General features: G+C 43.7%; 1 protein-coding gene across 1 annotated transcript in view; it reads right to left on the minus strand.

The window, feature by feature from the left end:
• Nucleotides 1-15,325, minus strand: part of CCDC3 (coiled-coil domain containing 3) — a 108,503-nt gene extending 93,178 nt beyond the window's left edge. Inside the window, exons 1-2 of the mRNA XM_060095426.1 lie at nucleotides 14,935-15,325; nucleotides 10,359-10,533 (exon numbers count right to left, since the gene is read on the minus strand). Of these exons, the coding sequence (XP_059951409.1) occupies nucleotides 10,359-10,533; nucleotides 14,935-15,308 (549 nt within the window). The 5' untranslated portion in view covers nucleotides 15,309-15,325. The remainder of the gene's footprint in view (nucleotides 1-10,358; nucleotides 10,534-14,934) is intronic.
• Nucleotides 15,326-20,394: the final 5,069 nt, after the last annotated feature.

Consider the following 20,394-nt stretch of genomic DNA (forward strand, 5'->3'; position numbering starts at 1 on the left):
AAGGAACTACAGAAGAACTAAACCCAAAGTTATCAGAGGAAGAAAATAATAAAGAACAGAGAAGAAATAAATCAAATAGAGACTAGAAAATAACAGAAACAACTAAAAGTTGATTTTTTGAAAGAAATAAACAAAATCAATAAACCCTTACCTAAACTAAGAAGGAAAGAGAGGAGACTGAAATAAATACAGAAATGAAAGCAACATTACAATAGATACCTCAGAAATAAGAATGATCATTAGGGACTATTTATGAACAATTATGTGAACAAATTGGAAAACCTAGAAGAAATAAATTCTGAGAAACATACAACCTGTCAATACTGAAACAAGAAGAAACAGAAAAACTAAACATACCAGTAACAAATAAGGAGATTCAAACAGTAATAAAAAGACTCCCAAAAGCAAAAAGCCTAGGACCAAATGGATTCAAAGCTGAATTCTACCAACATTCAAAGAAGAATTAACACCAATCCTTCTTAAACTCGTCCAAAAAATAGGAGAGAGAATACTTCCAAACTCATTTTATGACAGCAGCCTCACCTAATATCATAGCTAGACAAAGACACTGCAAGAATAGAAAACTACTGACCAATATCTCTGACGCACATAGATGCAAAAATCTTCAAAAAAATACTAGCACACTGAATTCAACAATGTATCAAAAAGATTATACTCCACGACCAAATGATATTTATCCCTGGGATGGAAGGTTGGCTTAACATATGCAAATCAAGGTAATACAGCACATTAACAAAATGAACAATTTGAAACACATGATCATCTCAGTATGCAGAAAAAGCACTTGGCAAAGTTCAACACCCATTCATGACAAAAACTCTCAATAAAATAAGTATAAAAGAAATTTCCTCAACACAAGAAAGGCCATTTATGAAAAGCCCACAGCTAACATCATAATCAATGGGGAAAATGGAAAGCTTTTCCTACTCTTGCCAATTCTATTAAACATAATGCTGGAAGTACTAGCAAGAAAAGACATAAAAGGCATCTAAATTGGAACAAAGGAAATAAAATTATCTCTGTTTGCAGATGTCATGATTCTATAAGTAGAAAACCCTGAAGACTCCACACACACAAAAATTAGAATATATGAATCCAGTAAAGTTGCAGGATACAAAATCAACATATGCCAAAAAAAGCAGTTGTATTTCTTTACACCAACAACAATCTATCTGAAAAGGAAACGAGGAAAACAATCCTATATATGATAGCACCAAAAAGAACAAAATACCTAGGAATAAATTTAACCAAAGAAGTGAAAGATCTATGCACTGAAAACTTTATAAGATTGATGAGAGAAAGACAAAAAATCAGTAGAGAGATATCCCATATTCATGGATTGGAAGAATTAATATTGCTAAAATGCCCATATTACCCAAAGTGATGTAGAGATTCAAAGCCATCATTATCAAAATTTCAATGGCATTTTTCACAGAAATGGAAAAAACAATTCTAAAATTTGTGTAGAACTACAAAAGATCTTGAATAGTCAAAGCCATCTTGAAAAAAGAACAAAGCTGGAGGCATCATGGTTGCTGATTTCAAATCATATTACAAAGCTATAGTAATTAAAACAGCATGATACAGGCATAAAAACAGACCAGTGGAATAGAATTGAGAGCCCAGAAATAAATCCACACATGTACAGTCAACTAGTCTTCAGTAAAGATGCCAAGGACACACAAGGGGGAAGAATAGTTTCTTTAATACATTGTGGGGCTTCCCTGGTGGCACAGTGATTAAGAATCTGCCTGCCAATGCAGGAGACACGGGTTCAAGCCCTGGTTCAGGAAGATTCCATGCGCTGCGGAGCAACTAAGCCCGTGCACTGAGCCTGCGCTCTAGAGCCTGCAAGACACAACTACTGAGCCCGCGCACCACAACTACTGAAGCCCACGAGCCTAGAGCCTGTGCTCTGCAACAAGAGAAGCCACCATAATGAAAAGCCCACACACCACAACGAAGCGTAGCCCCCGCTTGCCTCAACTAGAGAGGGCCCGTGTGCTGCAATGAAGACCCAGTGTAGCCAAAAATAAACAAATAAGTTTATTTTTAAAAAATACATTGTGTTGGGAAAACTGGATTCACATGCAGATGAATGAAACTGGACCCTTATCTCACACCATATACAAAAATTAACTCAAAATAAAGACTTAAAGGTAAGACCTGAAACTAGAAAAAAAAACTTCTTGACATTGGTGTGGGCCATAATTTTCTAGATAGGACCCCAAAAGCACAGGCAACAAAAGCAAAAATTGATAAATTGGATTGCATCAAAATAAAAAGCTTGGGCTTCCCTGGTGGTGCAGTGGTTGGGAGTCCGCCTGCCGATGCAGGGGACGTGGGTTCGTGCCCCGGTCCGGGAGGATCCCACATGCCACGGAGCGGCTGGGCCCGTGAGCCATGGCCGCTGAGGCTGCGCGTCCGGAGCCTGTGCTCCGCAACGGGAGAGGCCACAGCAGTGAGAGGCCCGCGTACCTCAAAAAAAAAAAAAAAGAAAGAAAGAAAATAAATAAATAAATAAATAAAAAGCTTCTGTACAACAAAGGAATCAATAAAATGAAAGGGCAACCTATGGATTGGGAGAAAATAATTTGCAAACCATCTATCTGGTCCAAAATATACAAGGAACTCATACAAGTAAACAGCAAAACAACAACCTGATTTAAAAATGGATGAAGGAATTAAACAGACATACAAATGGCCAACTAATCATCAGGGAAATGCAAACCAAAACCATAATGGGATATCACCTCATGCCTGTCATGATGGCTAGTATCCAAAAACTGAAAGATAACATGTGTGAGCAAGGATATGGAGAAAAGGGAACACTTGTACACTGTTGGTGGGAATGTAAATTAATGCAGTCATTATGGGCAACAGTCCAAATGGAGGGTCCTCAAAAAATGAAAAATAGAACTACCATCCAGCAAACTCTCTTCTGAGTATATACACAAAGAAAATGAAATCAGTACCTTTAAGAAATCAGTACCATGTTCATTGAATCATTAATCACAATAGCCAAGACGTGGAAACAACCTGTATCCATCAGCAAGTGCATGAAGATAAATGTGGTATACACACATACAATGGAATATTATTCAGCCATGAGAAAGAAGGAAATCCTGCCATTTGTGACAATACAGATGGACCTTGAGGGCATCATGTTTAGTGAGATAAGTCAGAAAAAGACAAATACTGTTTGGTCTCACTTATATGTAGCTTTTTTTTTTAAACCCACAATGACATAGCACCCCACACCTATTAGAATATCCTTTTTTTTTTTTAACTGACAATACCTAGTACTGATGAGAATGCAGAACAACTGGAAATCTCATACAGGGCTAATGTAAATGCAAAATGGTACACTCGCCCTGGAAAACAGTTTCGCATTTTCTGATAAATTTAAACATACACTCACCTTATGATCCAGCAAACCCATCCAAGGTATTTACCCAAGAGAAACGAAAATTTATTTTCACACAAAAACCATACATCTCTATTTAGAACAGCTCCAGCAGCCTAAAACTGGAAACAACCTAAGTATCTCTAACTGCTGAATGGATAAATAAAACTGCGGTACAGCCCTATAGCAGAATATTCCTAAGCAATAAAAAAGGAGTGAACTACAGATACATAAAACATAGACAAATCTCAAGTGCTAAATAAAAGAAGCCAAACTAAGAAAAAAAAAGCAACATACATGATTCTATTCACATGACATTCTGGAAAATGCAAAACTAGTTGGAGAAGCAACCAGAGGTTCCCAGGAGTTGAGGTTGGGGAAGGGTCTGACTATACGGCAGCAGCTCAGGGGAGGGTTTTGGCAATGATAGAACTTTTCTATATTGTGGTTGTAGTTGTGATTATACAACCATGTGTATCTGTCAAAACATAACGGTACATGAAAAAGAGTGACTTCTGCTACATGTGGACTTTAAATATTAATTTAGAAAACAGAAATAGAGAGGGAGAAAGAGGAGGCCTCTGCTCACTAAGGCCTCAGAGCTCCCTGAATGAGAGATAATACATTCAACAAATGTGTAAGACACCATAAAAACATACCAAATATATAATAGTGAATAAAACAGATATCCCTGCCCTCGAGTAGTTTAGTCTACTTGGGAAGACAGCATCTGATGACTAGGAAAACAGGGACCAAGAGGCTTTGAACAGGATGGCTGCCATCTTTATTTATTTATTTTGGATGGCTGCCATCCTTACATACAACAGCCACCCCCCACCCCCACCCAGCTGTTCTGCCCCCTTCACCTGCAGCCTCATCTGTATTCAACCCTCCACAGCCAAACGTCCTGAAGGAGTTGTCCACTCCCACTATCTCTATATCCTCTTGTCCCACTCTCTCCTCACACCCCACAACCTAGATTCTCCTCCCTCTATGGAACTGTCCTCATCTCTGCCACCAAAGCCGAGTGGTTACTTGACTTCATCTTACTTGACTTCTCAACAGCTTTTGGTTCTGTCGATCACTTATCCTTCCGGAGACATTCTGTGCCGTTGACTCTCCTAGTTTTCCTCGTACCGGTCTGACCGCTCCTTCTCCACCAGTGTTAGCATTCTACACCACTCAGTCCTGCCCTAGGGCTTCTACTCTTACTCTAAGCCCTCTCCCATGGAAGTCTCATCCGTGTCCAGTTTCAGCTGACATTAGTTATCGATCAGACACAAAGGTATATCTTCTACTCAGAGCTCTTCTCAAAGCTCCAAAGTTACAGACACAACCACCCATTCAAGATCTCACATGGATGGCTCAAGGGCACCTCAACTCAACATGTCCAACCCTAGACTCATGAATTCCCTACCAAACCTGTCCTATCCCCATTTATCAGTGTTAGTTCTGGCATGCAGTCAGCCAGGAACACAGGAGTTATCTTTGACCCTCCCACCTCTTGTACCACCCCAATCCAAACCGTCATGAACATCTACTGATTTTATTTCCTAAATCTCTCTCAAGTTTGCCTACATCACTCCACCCCCATTGCCTCCACCCTGGTCCAACATCTATCTGGTAGCTTTCTAACAACCACTACCTGTTCTTACCATATCACCTGGATCCCCTCCAATCCAGTTCCCTACTCCTGCCACTTTGGGTGGTTTGTGTGTGTGTGTGTGTGTGTGTGTGTGTGAATTTGCTCCCATCACCCCCTTGCTTTCAAAACATCAAGGGTTTCCCATTACTGTAGAACAAAGCCCAATCCTCACCAGGAGCTACCAATCCCTGCATGGTCTGACCCCACCTACTGCTCTGGCCTCATTCTTCTCACTCACTCCCTTTCCTCCAGCCACAGGAGCTTTCTTTGGTTTCCTCAAAGGCACCATGGACCCTGCTACCACAGAGCCTTTGCACAGATTCTTCTCCCTCTCTGGATTGCTCTCATTTCCCAGTTACCCCAACATTAACTAAGATACCTCCTCATCCATCAGATTTTAGTTGCATTATCAATTCAGCAGAAAAGGCTTTCTTTACCCCTAAGTCTAGATCAGACACCCTGATTATTTCCTTTCTTTTCCTTGGAGCATTGATTTCCATTTTAAATTATAAAGTCATTACGTGGTCTTTTGATTGTGTCCACCATCAACACTAAGACTATAAACTTCATGAGATCAGGAACTTTGTATTTTGTTCAACACTGAAACTCTAGTATCTAACACAGCAGCTGCCTCACAGTAGGCACTCAATAAACATTTGCTAAAGTTTGGACTTGGGACTTCCCTGGTGGTCCAATGGTAAAGAATCTGCCTTACAATGGAGGGGACGCGGGTTCAATCCCTGGTCAGGAAACTAAGATCCCACATGCCACGGAGCAACTAAGCCCGAATGCCGTAACTACTGAGCTCGTGCGCCTCAACTAGAGCCCATGTGCTGCAAACTAGAGAGCCCACGCACTCTGGAACCTTCGCGCCACAACTACAGAGCCCACATGCCCTGGAGCCTGCGCACCACAATGAAGAGCCCGTGCGCCACAACAAAAGATCCCGCATGCCTCAACGAAGATCCCACATGCCGCAACTAAGACCTGATGCAGCCAAAAATATATAAAATAAAATAAGTAAATAATAGATCTTTAAAAAAAAAGATTGGACTCAACAATCCCACAAAATGAGGTATGTATAATGTTATACATGTCCGCACTCTATGTAATATCAATGGATTGGAAACAGCATAACTACCTATCGACAGGGGACTTGATTAAATATATACAGTGAGGCATTCATACAGTGGAATACTATGCAGCAATTTAAAGCAACTTACATGCACTGATATGGAAAGATGTTTAAGATCTACTTATGAATAACGCAGGGCACAGCAAAGTGTGCATAGTGCAGTCCCACTGGTGTCAAAGACGACAATAAACCACGTGTGAATTGTTTGTTGGACGAGAATACTCATCGAACGTTTACAAGAAACTGTTAACAGTGGTTACTTGTTTGGAGGGTAGGTGGGAACTGGGTGGATGGGTGTCAGAGGTGGGAGAAAAAAACTCTACTGGCTACCATTTTGTACTTTTAGATTTGGGAATCCACATGAACATGGTTTATAATTCAGTAAACGATTTTTTTAAAGTGCTCCCTGGCTGGAACCCAGTAAGTTCTATTGAATGAATTACAGCACACATGACAGCTTCCTCGTCACTGTTCCCATCTCCAACACACATCCCCGTCACCACTGCTGCCACCACTCTGCCACTGCCCCGGGAAGAAGCAGGAAGCTTTTTTAAAGCTACATATCCTTTACATTGGAAAGCCCTACTTTCTAATTACCAATTTACAGTCAGCACTCTTTAGACTTGACAAAGTGCTTTCAAACATGTGCTCTAATTAGGTCCTTATAACAACCTGAGACAGTTTAGATGTTTTTAGCCCCATTTTATAGATTAGAAAACTGAGGTTGTGGGACATTAAGGGTCCTGCCTGAGGTCACGCCTCTGGAAATGGCTGAGCCAATCTCAATCTCCTGATGAAAAGTCGACGTTCCTTCGGATGCAGCTTGGAGGATGACAGCTCCCCCACCATCCCTCCTGACTCCAAAATGGGAAAACAGAAAGATGGCAGCAGGTCTTTCACAGATTTTACCCCAATCCCATGACATTCTAGAACAGTGTGGATCAGTCTGGGTATTGGTCCTAGGGGACAGGACATGCTGAGAGGGGAAAACAGACAACTTCTGTTTTGATTGTTAACACTCACCCAGCAGGGAAGAAAAAAAGGAAAAGCTTCTTGGCTGCTGTGGAGAGAATCCTGCCAGAAAATGGGATGGAGGCTCTAACTTGCCAAAGACATCCCCCATGGTCCCATTAACACCATGATACTGCACCAGAGAGACACTAAACACTTAGGAACGCTGCTGATTTCCTGGCAACTTTTGTTTGTTTGTTTTGGTTTGGTTTTTTTGCGGTACGTGGGCCTCTCACTGCTGCGGCCTCTCCCGTTGCGGAGCACAGGCTCCGGACGCGCAGGCTCAGCGGCCATGGCCCACGGGCCCAGCCGCTCCGCGGCATGTGGGATCTTCCCGGACCGGGGCACGAACCCGTGTCCCCTGCATCGGCAGGCGGACTCTCAACCACTGCGCCACCAGGGAAGCCCTCCTGGCAACTTTTGAAAGCAAGATTGTGTTTCTACTGTCTGAGGCATGGGTGGAACGTTTGAGGGTGGAACTAGAGAATGGGAGGATTCGGCTGCTGAGGATGAGTTGCGGGTCACCCTGGGTGCGCATCACAAAAAGTTTCCCTACGTAGTTTCCTCTGGTTCCATTTCTTAACCTCCAGATGGACCCTAGAGTCCCAGATTCATGTGATGCTCCGAATGAGTGAGAACTATGAGACAAAAGAAGGAGATGTGCCCTTCACAACCAGAGCCTAGATCCACCGTTCAAGCTGACTGGGGGCTTAGAGGAGAGCAGCAGCAACAGTGGAAAGGACAAGAACTCAGCGTTCCTCCAGGATTTATCATCATCTAAGATATGGCACGTAATTCAAGAAAGCCATGTTAACGTGCGACATCCAAGGCCATTCATAAAGGTCTCAGAACAAATGAAGGATTCGTGTGTTCCGATTAGCAAGAGTCTAACTGGAGTAAAAAGGTGACCTGCACAACTCCTCTGGTCCCTCCTAAGACAGAGACCCCACCACCTTAGGAAAAACATAGCTTCTGATGTAATAATGATGTGTTTAGACTGCGTAGGAGAGAAAATAGCATGCTCACCTTCAGACAGAAAAGGCAGAGAATTTTTAGCCTTTTTTGGAAGAAAGGAGCAAGTGATTGTCAATAACTCTTCATCTAACTCTGAGATCTTCAAGTCACAGCTACTTTAATCACTCCAGAGGCCATAAAAATTTCTCAAGGAGTGTTGTAAAATGTAAATGCTAACAACATTTACCAGAAAGCCAACTTAGTTTTAGTTTAAACCTAAATTCTCAAATGAACTTGCTAATTTAATTTAGCTCTAATGTGGTACATTTCCAAATGGTCCACGGATAAAAATGGAAAGAGCCAAAGTGTTGAAAAATACAAGGTCCATAAACGCCTTCAGCTACACAGCAGCTCAGCAATCTGTAACAATTAACTTTCCTCCCCAGAAGCTTCTGACTCTTCGAGCAAATGCACACGCCCACCCTTTGTTGTCTAAGAGACCAGGGTGATGAAAGGGAAAAGGAATTCTCCCCAAGCTCAACATCTGACCACCAGAAATAGGACTGCCTTCACACTGAAACAATTCTCCATGGTCCTATTGTTCTACTTTTTTCTAATGATGGAAAAATCTAATTCCAGGGAAATGTTAATAGCTTCATTATGTGACCACGGGGCTAATCAGTTATATAGCTAAAGAGTTTGGGGGCTAAGCTATAAGGTATTTTTGGAACAACATCTGATCTCTTGATATAAATCTATTGTTACCAAGGATTTAGTAGTTTAAGCAAAACTCCCACAGGATGGAGACCCAAAGGACCAAGACTAAAAGGATTTCATTCGGAACATGCTAAGGACTGACCCAGGCTGGGGATACTCAGGCTGATACTTGGTAGGTCCAGTTCAATGCAGGGTGGGTGCCAGCACCCACCACCAGATGAAGAGCAGAAAAACAAACTAACAAACAGGTGCTTGGAACCATGTTGGGAGCAAAATATAAGACAAGCACTCAGAAAATTCTGGCAAACCATGGAGGAAGGGTCAGAGGAGTCTAGATCTCTGTCAGTCGAGGAGGCCTAAGGAAGGAACCCTTGGTCATGTTAAGGAAGTAAGAATCCACATTTTTCCTTCGTTGGATGCACCTGCCCATCATGAGAACAGTTTCTGGGCAAAGAACATGAAGAAAGCCTCCAGGTGCCAGGGAGCCCTGGGCAGAAGGTAAGGAGGTTTGGGCAAACAAGGCCACTCCCCTGGGCCAATCCACCAGACAAGAGAAAGTCACATCCCCCAAGGCCACCCCAGATAGGAGAAAAGAAGGAAGCCATCTAACATGTGCAAATTGACCCATTAAAAAAGTCCTTGTTTCAGGGGACACCCACATCCCCACATCAGAACTCTCTCCAGTGGTCTGTCACATGGTCCTAAAAACATCTCAGATGGGAGACTGGGAGCCACGGGCCACCACCTCCCCTGACCTGGTCCCACAATCACCACAGGTCTATTGTGGCAATGCCACTGCTCTGGGAAAGTGACAATCCTCAAAGTGTCTCCACAACTCTGGCAACTGCCTCAGATTGAAGGATCCCTTTTATATTTTCATGCCCAAAACTACCCGACCCTTACATTCCACAATTACCTTGGTCACACTGTACCTCTACGTGTCTTAGCAACTATAGATAAGAATCATAGAAGTGTTAGCTATGATAATTATTTAAGTCCATTTCCTTAAGGGCTTTTTCTTTCCTCTTAGAAAATTCCTTAGAGCCCTATGCTATCAATAATAATGATAATAATAGTGATAGTAGTCATAATAGCTCATGTGTATTGAGCACTTACTGTGCTAAGGGCTTTACACATTTCCATTTCCTGCCTAGTTAAATCATGTCCCAACAGCCCTACAGGGTAGCTGCTACTATTGTTTCCATTTTACAGAAGAGGAAACTGAGGCACAGTGTGCCAACCTTCATCCCATCTTGTTCCCTCACTTTGTGAGGAACCCCACGCCAAACAGTAAAGCCTCAGAAATCCAAAGTTTATGAGCAGTGTTTGTTAACTGCGGGCAGGGAAGGGAGAAAAATACTCTTTGGTCTGGGTTTTTGGAAGACTCTTGACTCCCTTTGTCACAAAATGCACACAAGATGTAGCTATTCTATTATTTTGCTGTAGCTCAGAGTACAGCCAATTCTTACCCTAGTGTCTTCTTGGACCTCCCAGTCACTGGAGAAAGTTGCCAGTTGCTGCCCTTGGGAACAGTTTGAAAACTGGAAAAGGCTGGAAAACATCCTTCTGTTCTCTTGAGTGTCTGGAAAGATGGCATCTTGGAAATTGACTCCATGAGGCAAGAGGTTATAATTTTCATCCATCCTAATGGAAAAAAGGAAAAAAGCAGAGCTGTAGACTGGATACATATGGGGTGTACCATCCTGAATCAAGAGTCAACAGAAGGGCTTCCCTGGTGGCGCAGTGGTTGAGAGTCCGCCTGCCGATGCAGGGGATACGGGTTCGTGCCCCGGTCTGGGAAGATCCCACATGCCGCGGAGAGGCTGGGCCCGTGAGCCATGGCCGCTGGGCCTGTGCGTCCGGAGCCTGTGCTCCGCAATGGGGGAGGCCACAACAGTGAGAGGCCCGCGTACAGCAAAAAAAAAAAAAAAAAAAAAAGAGTCAACAGAAGACTGTGACAGTGTTGCCAATTTTATGACAATGTCTTTTTTTAAATTATTGTTAATTTACAATGTTGTGCTAATTTCTGCTATGTAGCAAAGTGACTCAGTTATACACATATATGTACTTTTAAAAATATTCTTTTCCATTATGGTTTATCCCAGGAGACTGGATATAGTTCCCTGTGCTATACAGTAGGACCATGTTGTTCATCCATTCTAAGTGTAACAGTTTGCATCTACTAACCCCAAACACTCAGTCCATCCCTCTCCCTTCCCCCCGTCCTCCTGGGCAACAAGAAGTCTATTCTCTTTATCTGTGAGTCTGTTTCTGGTTTGTGGACAGATTCACTTGTGCCATATTTTAGATTCCACATGTAAGTGATATCATATGGTATTTGTCTTTCTCTTTCTGACTTACTTCAATTAGTATGATAATCTCTAGTTACACTCATGTTGCTGCAAATAGCATTATTTTGTTCTTTTTTATGGCTGAGTAGTATTCCATTGTATATACACCACATTTTCTTTACTCATTCATCTGTCGATGGACATTTAGGTTGTTTCTACGTCATGGTTATTGTGAATAGCGCTGCTATGAACATAGGGGTGCATGTATCTTTTTAAATTATAGTCTTGTCCGTGTACATGCCCAGGAGTGGGATTGCTGGATCCTATGGTAGTTCTATTTTTAGTTTTCTGAGGAACTTCCATACTGTTTTTCATAGTGGCTGTACCAACTTACATTCCCACCAACAATGTAAGAGGGTTCCCTTTTCTCCACACCTTCTCCAGCATTTGTTATTTGTAGACATTTTAATGGTGGCCATTCTTACCGGCATGAAGTGGTATCTCATTGTAGTTCTGATTTGCTTTTCTCTAATCATTAGTGACGCTCAGCATCTTTTCATGTGCCTACTGGCCATCTGCATGTCTTCTTTGGAGAAATGTCTGTTAAGGTCTTCTGCCCATTTTTTTGATTGGCTTGTTTGTTGTTGAGTTGTATGAGCTGCTTTTAGATTTTGGAGATTAAGCCCTTGTCTGTCACATCATTTGCAAATATTTTCTCCCATTCCATAGGTTGTCTTTTCTTTTTTTTAATGGTTTCTTTTGCCGTGCAAAAGCTTGATGTTGATTAGGTCTCTTTTGTTTATATTTGTTTTTATTTCTATTGCCTTGGGAAACTGACCTAACATCGGCACGGTTTATGTCAGAGAATGTTTTGCCTATGCTCTCTTCTAGGAGTTTTATGGTGTCATGTCTTATGTTTATGAGAAAAAGTCTCATAAAGGCGCAAAGTCTCTAAGCCATTTTGAGTTTATTTTTGTGCATGGTGTGAGTGTGCGTTCTAACTTCACTGATTTAGATGCAGTTGCCAATTATACGACAATGTCTTACATGGCTCTCATTAGAGGAGTGACTTTGTTTCTCTGCCTCACATCACATGAGTCTATTCTTAAGGTTTTCAAAAAACGTGAGCTGGGGAATGGGGGAGTGTGTGCATGTGTCTGTTTGTCTATTTGTGTCTCCCAAGTGGCCTTCCTTCTCAGAGTGTTTCTTGGTGAAAGGAAAAGCCAGTTGTAATGAGCCGGGATTCAAGTCCTACCATTGCTACTTACCTCCTGTCTGACACAAAGTGAATTTCTTAAATTCTCTAAGCTTCAATTTACAATCTATAAAAAGAGGATGACAACAGCGCCTTATTATTTAATGGTGGTGTAAGGACTGCATTTTAAAAAGTAAGTAAAGCATCTGGCACAGAGTGAGGACACTATGAAGTTAGTTAATATTTTTACAGAGCCTCACGTAAAGTATCTGTTGGCAAGATAAAGTCAAGAAAAGGAAAAGGAGAGATGGGAGTTACCCTCCAGCCAAAAGGGGGCATTTAGGGGTCACCAGGGAGTCTCCACTGCCACTTTCTCCTGTGACACTGACCAGAATCTGTTCTCTTCTCAGTGGGTCCCAGAATAACAGAAGAGGAATGATTTGTATGCGGTTGTTAACATACATCAGGGCAACACAGCCCTGAGAAATAGAAATCTGTCAGACTACCATTTGACTCTGTATTTCTGCCCTAACGTTTTATAAACATGTCATAGCAAAAGATGAAAGAGTTGGCTGACCACCGCAGAGCCAGCAGACAAAACTGTATTTCATTATAAAATCGGAAAAGAAAATAATGTCTTCTCAAGTACTCCAGCTCTTTTTTTTTTTTTTTTTTTTTTTTTTTTGGCAGTACGCGAGCCTCTCACTGTTGTGGCCTTTCCCGTTGCGGAGCACAGGCTCCGGACGCGCAGGCTCAGCGGCCATGGTTCACGGGCCCAGCCGCTCCGCGGCATGTGGGATCTTCCCGGACCGGGGCACGAACCAGTGTCCCCTGCATCGGCAGGCAGACTCTCAACCATTGCGCCACCAGGGAAGCCCCAGCTCTTTTTTCTTGGGAAAATTAAGTTTTATTGTTGAATAGTTTTATAGCTGGGTTCCCAGTGTTTTCCCTAAATCAAGGCATGAAAAAATCTATATGAAGTTTCTCTGTATCAAGAAGACACTGTCTCACTCCTTGCTGACTTCATTTAGAAACTCTACTTCTCAAGCAATTAAAAAAACTCAGCTCAATCTAGCTAAACCACCCAAGCCAACACAAAGCACGCCATGTATTCTAAACTTAGATATTCTGGCTTCAATATGGAAAACATGTGTTGACATGAGCTTCCCGGCGGCCCTCTGTGGAACTTACTGTTTTCTTTCTCAGTGACATGAAATCTCGAGAGCTAAAAGTGAGTCTGCAGGCCAAGGTCATGGTCAGTCCATATTTCCTTACTGCTACTCCAGAGGCTGGATCCCCTGAAGATCAAGATAGAGAGTGAATCCACGGCCCATCACAGCCGTGGATTCACTCGCTGTCTTGATAGATACAGAACCTCAAAATGGAATCTAACGTATCAGTCTTCTCCTTCAACTGGAGAAAACCAATGCATTTAGGGTTCCACCTGCTGTTTTTTATTTCAAACTTCAGTTGAACCCATCATCTGAATTCTTATCCACACGCATTTCACCGTGACCACAAGACCAGCTTTCATGGAACTGCACGAGATTCCAGGAGTCTCCAATCAGACAGGGCGTCCTACCTAATTCACCTCTGTATTCTTCAAAGCCCTGTGACACCCCGCCCCGAGCCCTTACCGTCCTCCATAAACCTTTGCTATTTCGAAGAGCCTGGCATTGAGGTCTGCTGGCAGCTGATATGAGCTAACATAAGTGAAACAAGAAGACAACAGCTGGGCTGCATTCCACACCATTCCCATCTTGGCATTTAAGCAGGTGCGCAGAATAGAGTAACTATTCGTTCCCCATCTAACCTGAACCAGGTGTTTTGCATGAGTTACTGTGTTTTAGTCTCAACCAGCCTTGTTTCTCACATTATGAAGGTGAGGCTATTGAGGTTCCGGACAAGGTCAGTAACTTGCTCAAAATCATAGGGAGAGCAGAGCCAGAATTCCAGCAACGGTCCGATTTCAGAGGGGTTTTGTTTTGACCACCGCCCAGCCCAAACTACACTCACCAAATCCAGCTTAAAATATAGGGTCCCACCTAAATTAGGGTTCCACCTGTTCTTTATTTCAAACTTGAGTCGAAGCCATCGCCTCGATTCTTATCCACAAGCATTTCATCTGGACCACAAACCAACTTTCATGGAACTCAATCAGAGAGGGCTCCTGCCTGATTTACCTTTATATTCCTCAAAGCACTGTGACCAGGGTCTCCCCGCCCACCCCCCGGAGCCCCCCGCATAAACCTTTGCTCCTGGAACAGGCTGGCTACTTGTTGCTGGAAACCACCTAGAGTTTTTGCCTGAAACATTCTTCTGCCCTTTAAGCGCAGGAATCATCCCTCTTTTGCCAAGTCTTAGCCAGAGGTACCCCGGATGTTGTAGACACGTCGGGAGGAGCAGGAAAGAGGCGAGCACGGGAAGGAGCCCAAGGCATCATCTAACATGGCACGCACGGCCAGGATCCTGTGGGAGGTCCTGATCCGGCTCCCAATAAAGGTGACCTCACACGCAAATGGCCGAGGGGGTGGTGTGGGCGGGAGGTGGCGGGCTCACCTGAGGAAGAAGAAATAGGAGTAATCCTGGACCACGGTGTGGGAGTGACAGGAGAAGTAGCCCAGGCCGGTGAGGTTGAGCCTGGAGCCCGCGGGCACCTCGAGCATGCTGCCCCACGCCTGGTCGCACAGCATCTCGATCTCGGCCGAGTAGAAGAGCCCCGCCTCGCCGGGCTCGTACTGCCAGGGCAGGTAGTTGTACAAGCCGTGCACCTCTTGGTGCAGCGCCAGCACCTTGGCGTACACGATGATCTCGGCCAGCTCGGCGCGGCAGCCCTCGCTCAGGGGTCTCCACTCCGAGGGCAGCTGGCAGCTGCGGGAGGTTCCCAGCCGGCCGGCCAGGCAGAGCGCGGCGAGCAGCAGCCGGGGCAGCATGCCGGCGGCGGGGCGAGCGGCGGGACCGGCCTGGTGGGCGCTGCGCCCGAGGCGCACTAGCCGGGGCGCATGGCGGGGAGGCCCGGGGCGGAGCTGGGGCGCCGGTGGCGTCGGGGAGCCCGGAGCGGCCGGCCCACGGCGCCGCCCCGCCGGCCGGGGAAGCGCAGCCCTGGGCGCTCGACGCGCCGCTCCCTCCGCCGCCAGGATCAGCCGGCTGGCCCCAGCCCGTGACGCTTTAAAAAGGGCGCGGGGAGGGCCGACCGCCGCCTCCTCCTGCCCACCGCGGGTGGGGCGTGGGCGGCGGCGGGAGGGGCGGCGGCGGGACGCGGGCCAAGGACGCGCGAAGCTCGGGAGACGCGGGGCGCTGGACCCGTAGCCCCGGGCCAGGCGTCGTGTTTGGGGAGTGCCGGGCTCCGCGGAAAAGCCAGTGCTGGGAGCGGCGGCCCAGCCCTCTTGCAGCGCCCCGCGGACCGACTGGTCGAAGCTTTCCAGGCGCAAAACCTGTTCCAGATGTGGCATCCTTAGAATGATCGCTGTCAATTGCCATGATTACGCTGTATACGTTTTTGCATTTTCTGTAGTTCATTTAGAGTCAAATACACAGAAATCTAACTTTACCATCGCAGAGGTCAACTAGGAAATTCAATGTGATACAACAAACTTTTCTGGATTCATTCATTCTCTCTCTCTCTCTCCCCACCCCACCCCCTTATTTTTTAATAATGCTCTTAGGAAAGCCTTAAAGATTTGAAAAGCCAAAGCCAGACTGCTCTGATTTTCCTACAGTTACATGATTTCATGTTTTACATAATTCCTACATTCAGATTCTAAATACCCTTCACCTGAGAAATAAATTCAGAAGTAAATTGCAAACAGCTTTTCACAAGTCAATGAGTGGCTGTGAGGAGAGCCAAACTCCACAGTTAAATCTTTATTCCTAAACTTAGCAGTTCCTTTTATCTCCAAATTGCCTTAATTGCTCCTAATGTAGTAAGAAGAAAAAAGAGGATATTTATAAATATGTAATATTTTATATAGGCAATACATATACATAATATGCATATAATATACATATATGCATATGTCATACATATTATATAATATATATTTATAATAAATTTATAAGCAAAACTGCCTTAAAATGGAAGGCTCTTTGTTCTGCAAGCATATTAACCAGGGTATCTGAAAGTGTAAATCTTAGAATCCAGATGAATTCTTCTCTGTACTGAAGGGAAGAGTTCTTAGGGAATTCTGGAAGGAAAGGTAAAGAGAAAAGAGTGTAGAGAAGCAGGAGAGAAAATTCCAAGGCTGGGGCCTCACCTCCCATGATCCCCAAACCTTCTTACCGTGATCCCTGAATCTTCGGTTAGGACAACTGAATTCGTGGGTGCTTCTTGTGACTGAAGTTTTCGAAAGGCAACTCTGGGGCACAGATCCAGCCACTGTGGGACAAGGAATGGGGAGGAAGAGTGTGTGAAAAGGGCAGCCTCAGGGAACCAGAAGACATCTTAGGGAGGGCTTCGGCATCCCAAGAAGTGGAATGACCAGGACTCCAGCCAGCGCTGCCCAGCTCCTGAGAGAATGGAAGGCTCCAGCCGACATGAGGTCACACTAATCCAGAATCTGATCAATGACTCAATGGACCAAATTCTTATTCCTACAAAATCATCTGTGATGGGCCTAAAAGAAGAAAGAAATCAGAGTAAAGAGCTCCTCACAGGTAATAACTAACCCCTGTATAGCTAGTAGTCAGCCTGAGGCCTCCATTAATTTTGTAGAAAAAGTAGTTATATTGAGGGAAGCAAGTGGACAGTAGTCCTGAGGGTATATGACTCCTCACGGCGACCCCACCCCCCCATGGTAGGTACCAGACTTTCCCAGTGGCATGGAGGATGGCATCACGTGTTGTACTTCAGGACTGCTCAGTTGTCTCTCACTGAAAATGTGAGTTAAAACATTTCATGGTCACTGTCTTAGTCTGATCAGGCTGCAATAGCAAAATACCATAGCCTGAGTGGCTTAAACGACAAGACATTTATTTCTCACAGTTCTGGAGGCTGGAAGTCCAAGATCAAGGTGTCAGCAGGATTGGTTTCTGGTGTGGTTGCTCTTCCAGGCTAGTATATGGCTGCCTCCCCTCTGCATCCTCACACGGCCTTCCTTCTGTGTACCTGCAGAGGGAGAGAAATCTCTGGTGTCTCGTCCGTCCTCCTCTTGTAAGGACACCAGTCCTATCAGATTAGATCACCACCCTTGTGAACTCATTTAACCTTAATTACTTCCCTAAAGGTCCTATCTCCAAATACAGTCTCATTGGTGGTTAAGGCTTTAAGATATGAATGTAGGGCAGGGAGGAGGGGGCGGGAACAGGGGACACAATTTAATCCATAAGTTATTTAGCAGGTGTTCTGCAGGTTTGCTAGAGAAAAAGAGAGAGAGAATATAAAAGTGTTTATATTCCTGGCAAGCCGACATAGAGCAAGCATTGCCAAATTATAATATTAACAACTGCTAACATTTATTCATCGCTTACTATGGGCCAAGCACCATTGTAACGACTTTGCATATTATAATGTTCCAAACAACACTTTGAAGTAGGTACTGCTTATATAGAATAGATAACTAATAAGAACCTACTGAATAGCACAGGGAACTCTATTCACTACTCTGTAATGACCTATATGGGAATAGAATCTAAAAAAGAGTGGATATATGTGTACGTATAACTGACTCACTTTGCTGTACCGCAGAAACTAACACATTATAAGTCAACTATACTCCAATTTTAAAAAATTAATTTAAGAAAAAGCAGGTACTGCTATCATCCTCATTTTAGAGATAAGGGACTTAAGAACAGAGAGGTTAATTGACTTACTAAGATCACAGAGCTAGAAAGTGACTGAGCCAGGATTCAAACCCCAGCATCAAATTCCAGAGTCCATGCACTTAACTACAGCATTAAAATATGGACAAAACAAGCAATGTTTTAAAGGCGTGAGTGGGCCCTTTATCAAGAAGTAGAGTATATGAACAATAATAACCTTCGCAGAATCACCAGTGATGGTTAAATGAGGCTGTAATTGGACTAACGTTAATTTTGTTTTAACCAGCGGCCCTGCTCTATAAGTTATTAAGTTTATTTTAAGTTAGTGCTATAACTTATGCAGACAAGAGAATAAGGAAGTTTTTCTTTTTAATTGTATCTTCAAGTGCTTCAGAGGCCTGGAAAACATTTGTCCATTTCTACAGACCTTAAAACCCTGAATTTTCTTTCCATTTAGATGAACAAATAAATAAAAATCAGTAAGCACGACTGATGTCTCTCTTGTTGTATAAACCTGACAGAATCAAAACTCTTCCAATACTGCCCAGAATGTATTTTGCAGACACGAGGGCCTTTGAGAGGTTGTCCTTCTCCTGGATTCTTCACAGACACATCAGTCATGCTTTTCTTCTCTATAAAGTCTGGCAGAGGGCCTCACTGATTGGGGTTCTTCACCTGGAGCCCTGGGTGAGCAGCTCCTCTTTGGGGACTAAGAACTCCAAACAAGCAGAGCTCAAGATAGTCAGGATGGGAAGCAAAAACTCTATGACTGAATCTACAGGTTCGGTGGCAAACAAGCCACTTCCACCCCTGGATTCCAAGACCCGTATATTCTGGCTATGGGGGAGATAGCACCATATATGTTCTCTGTTTCAAACGTGTACAATATCCTTCACAACATTTACAATATCCTTTAAATAGCACCCCATCCTTTCAGGATGCTGACTCCCATCTGACACAGGAACTGAGTCTTCATAAGCCATTACATTGTACCAGTAAGCTTTCAAAATTTGCTCAGTTGCTTCTAGGTGATGTAGTACATGGTTAGACCAGTTAATTCCATGGCCAAGAGCCCATTGCTGCATTCGCTTTGCTGTGAGAGAAGAGATGCTATGGAAGTCACTGATCAGAAGCAATGCTACGGAGAGTACCATGACGGTGAATAAGGTGTTCTTTGGTCCATAGATAGTGCTCCTGGCAGAAGCATCGTGGGGCAGGGAAGGCACATCCACACCTAGAATGTATCTACTCCAGTGAGGACAAGTCTCTGCTCCCTCCAAGAAGGAAGAGGTCCAGTGAAGTCAATCTGCCACCAGGGCATCAGTATTGATCTCTGGTGCTGACATAGTAAGACTTCAGCATTGGTGTTAGCAGGATCAGCCTTAGTAAGGTAAGTTCAGAAACACGAAGTGAGCAAATACTGTTGGAAAAATCACACAGATAGACTTGCTCAACACAGGGTTGCCACAAGCCTTCAATTTGCAAAAAGACATAATATCTATAAAGCACAGAAAAGTGAAGCATAATGAAACGATATATGCCTGTATCCTAAATATATATAAATGTAGATATATCCTAACATATATATTATATATTCTAATATATATACATCTATCTCATATTGGTGATACATATAATATATATATTCATGTTTTTCTGGTGATGCCTAACACATATCCAATCAAGCCACTATCAACTGCCCAAGAGTTGGTATCCATATGTACTACTGGCCATCTCTCAGTCTGGACATTGTGTACAACTAAGTATGTTGCTCAGAGTTCTACCCATGGGAATGTTTTTCCTCACCAGCATCCTTCAGCATCAACCCTGAGCGGCAGGCACTGAGTGATACTAGCATACAAGACAGAACAATCTGTAAACCAGGTTTACAGTTGATTCTATAGGTGGGTCCAAGTAGCACATTCAAATGTGATATATACAGCTGACCCCTGAACAACAGGGGTTTTAACTACACTGAGCTTGAGTTTGAGTCCTCTTATAAGGGGATTTTTTTCAATGAATATGTATTATGTTTTGTGGGACCTATCTCCCACCTTCTAATTTACAGACACATTACTAAGGCCTCTAAAGTATCTGCTACTTTATGAACATCAAATCTAATCATCATAATGTCATCAGTGAGCTTGGAGTATGATGTTTTGTGGAATGTCAAGATAATCAAAATCAAGATCTGTCCAGAATAATATGACAGAAAGTAGAATTGGTATAGCCCGGAGGCAAGACTGTGAAAGTGCACTGTTA

The sequence above is a fragment of the Mesoplodon densirostris genome, chromosome 4 (assembly GCF_025265405.1).
Source record: "Mesoplodon densirostris isolate mMesDen1 chromosome 4, mMesDen1 primary haplotype, whole genome shotgun sequence".
NCBI classification, from domain to species: Eukaryota; Metazoa; Chordata; class Mammalia; order Artiodactyla; family Ziphiidae; genus Mesoplodon; species Mesoplodon densirostris.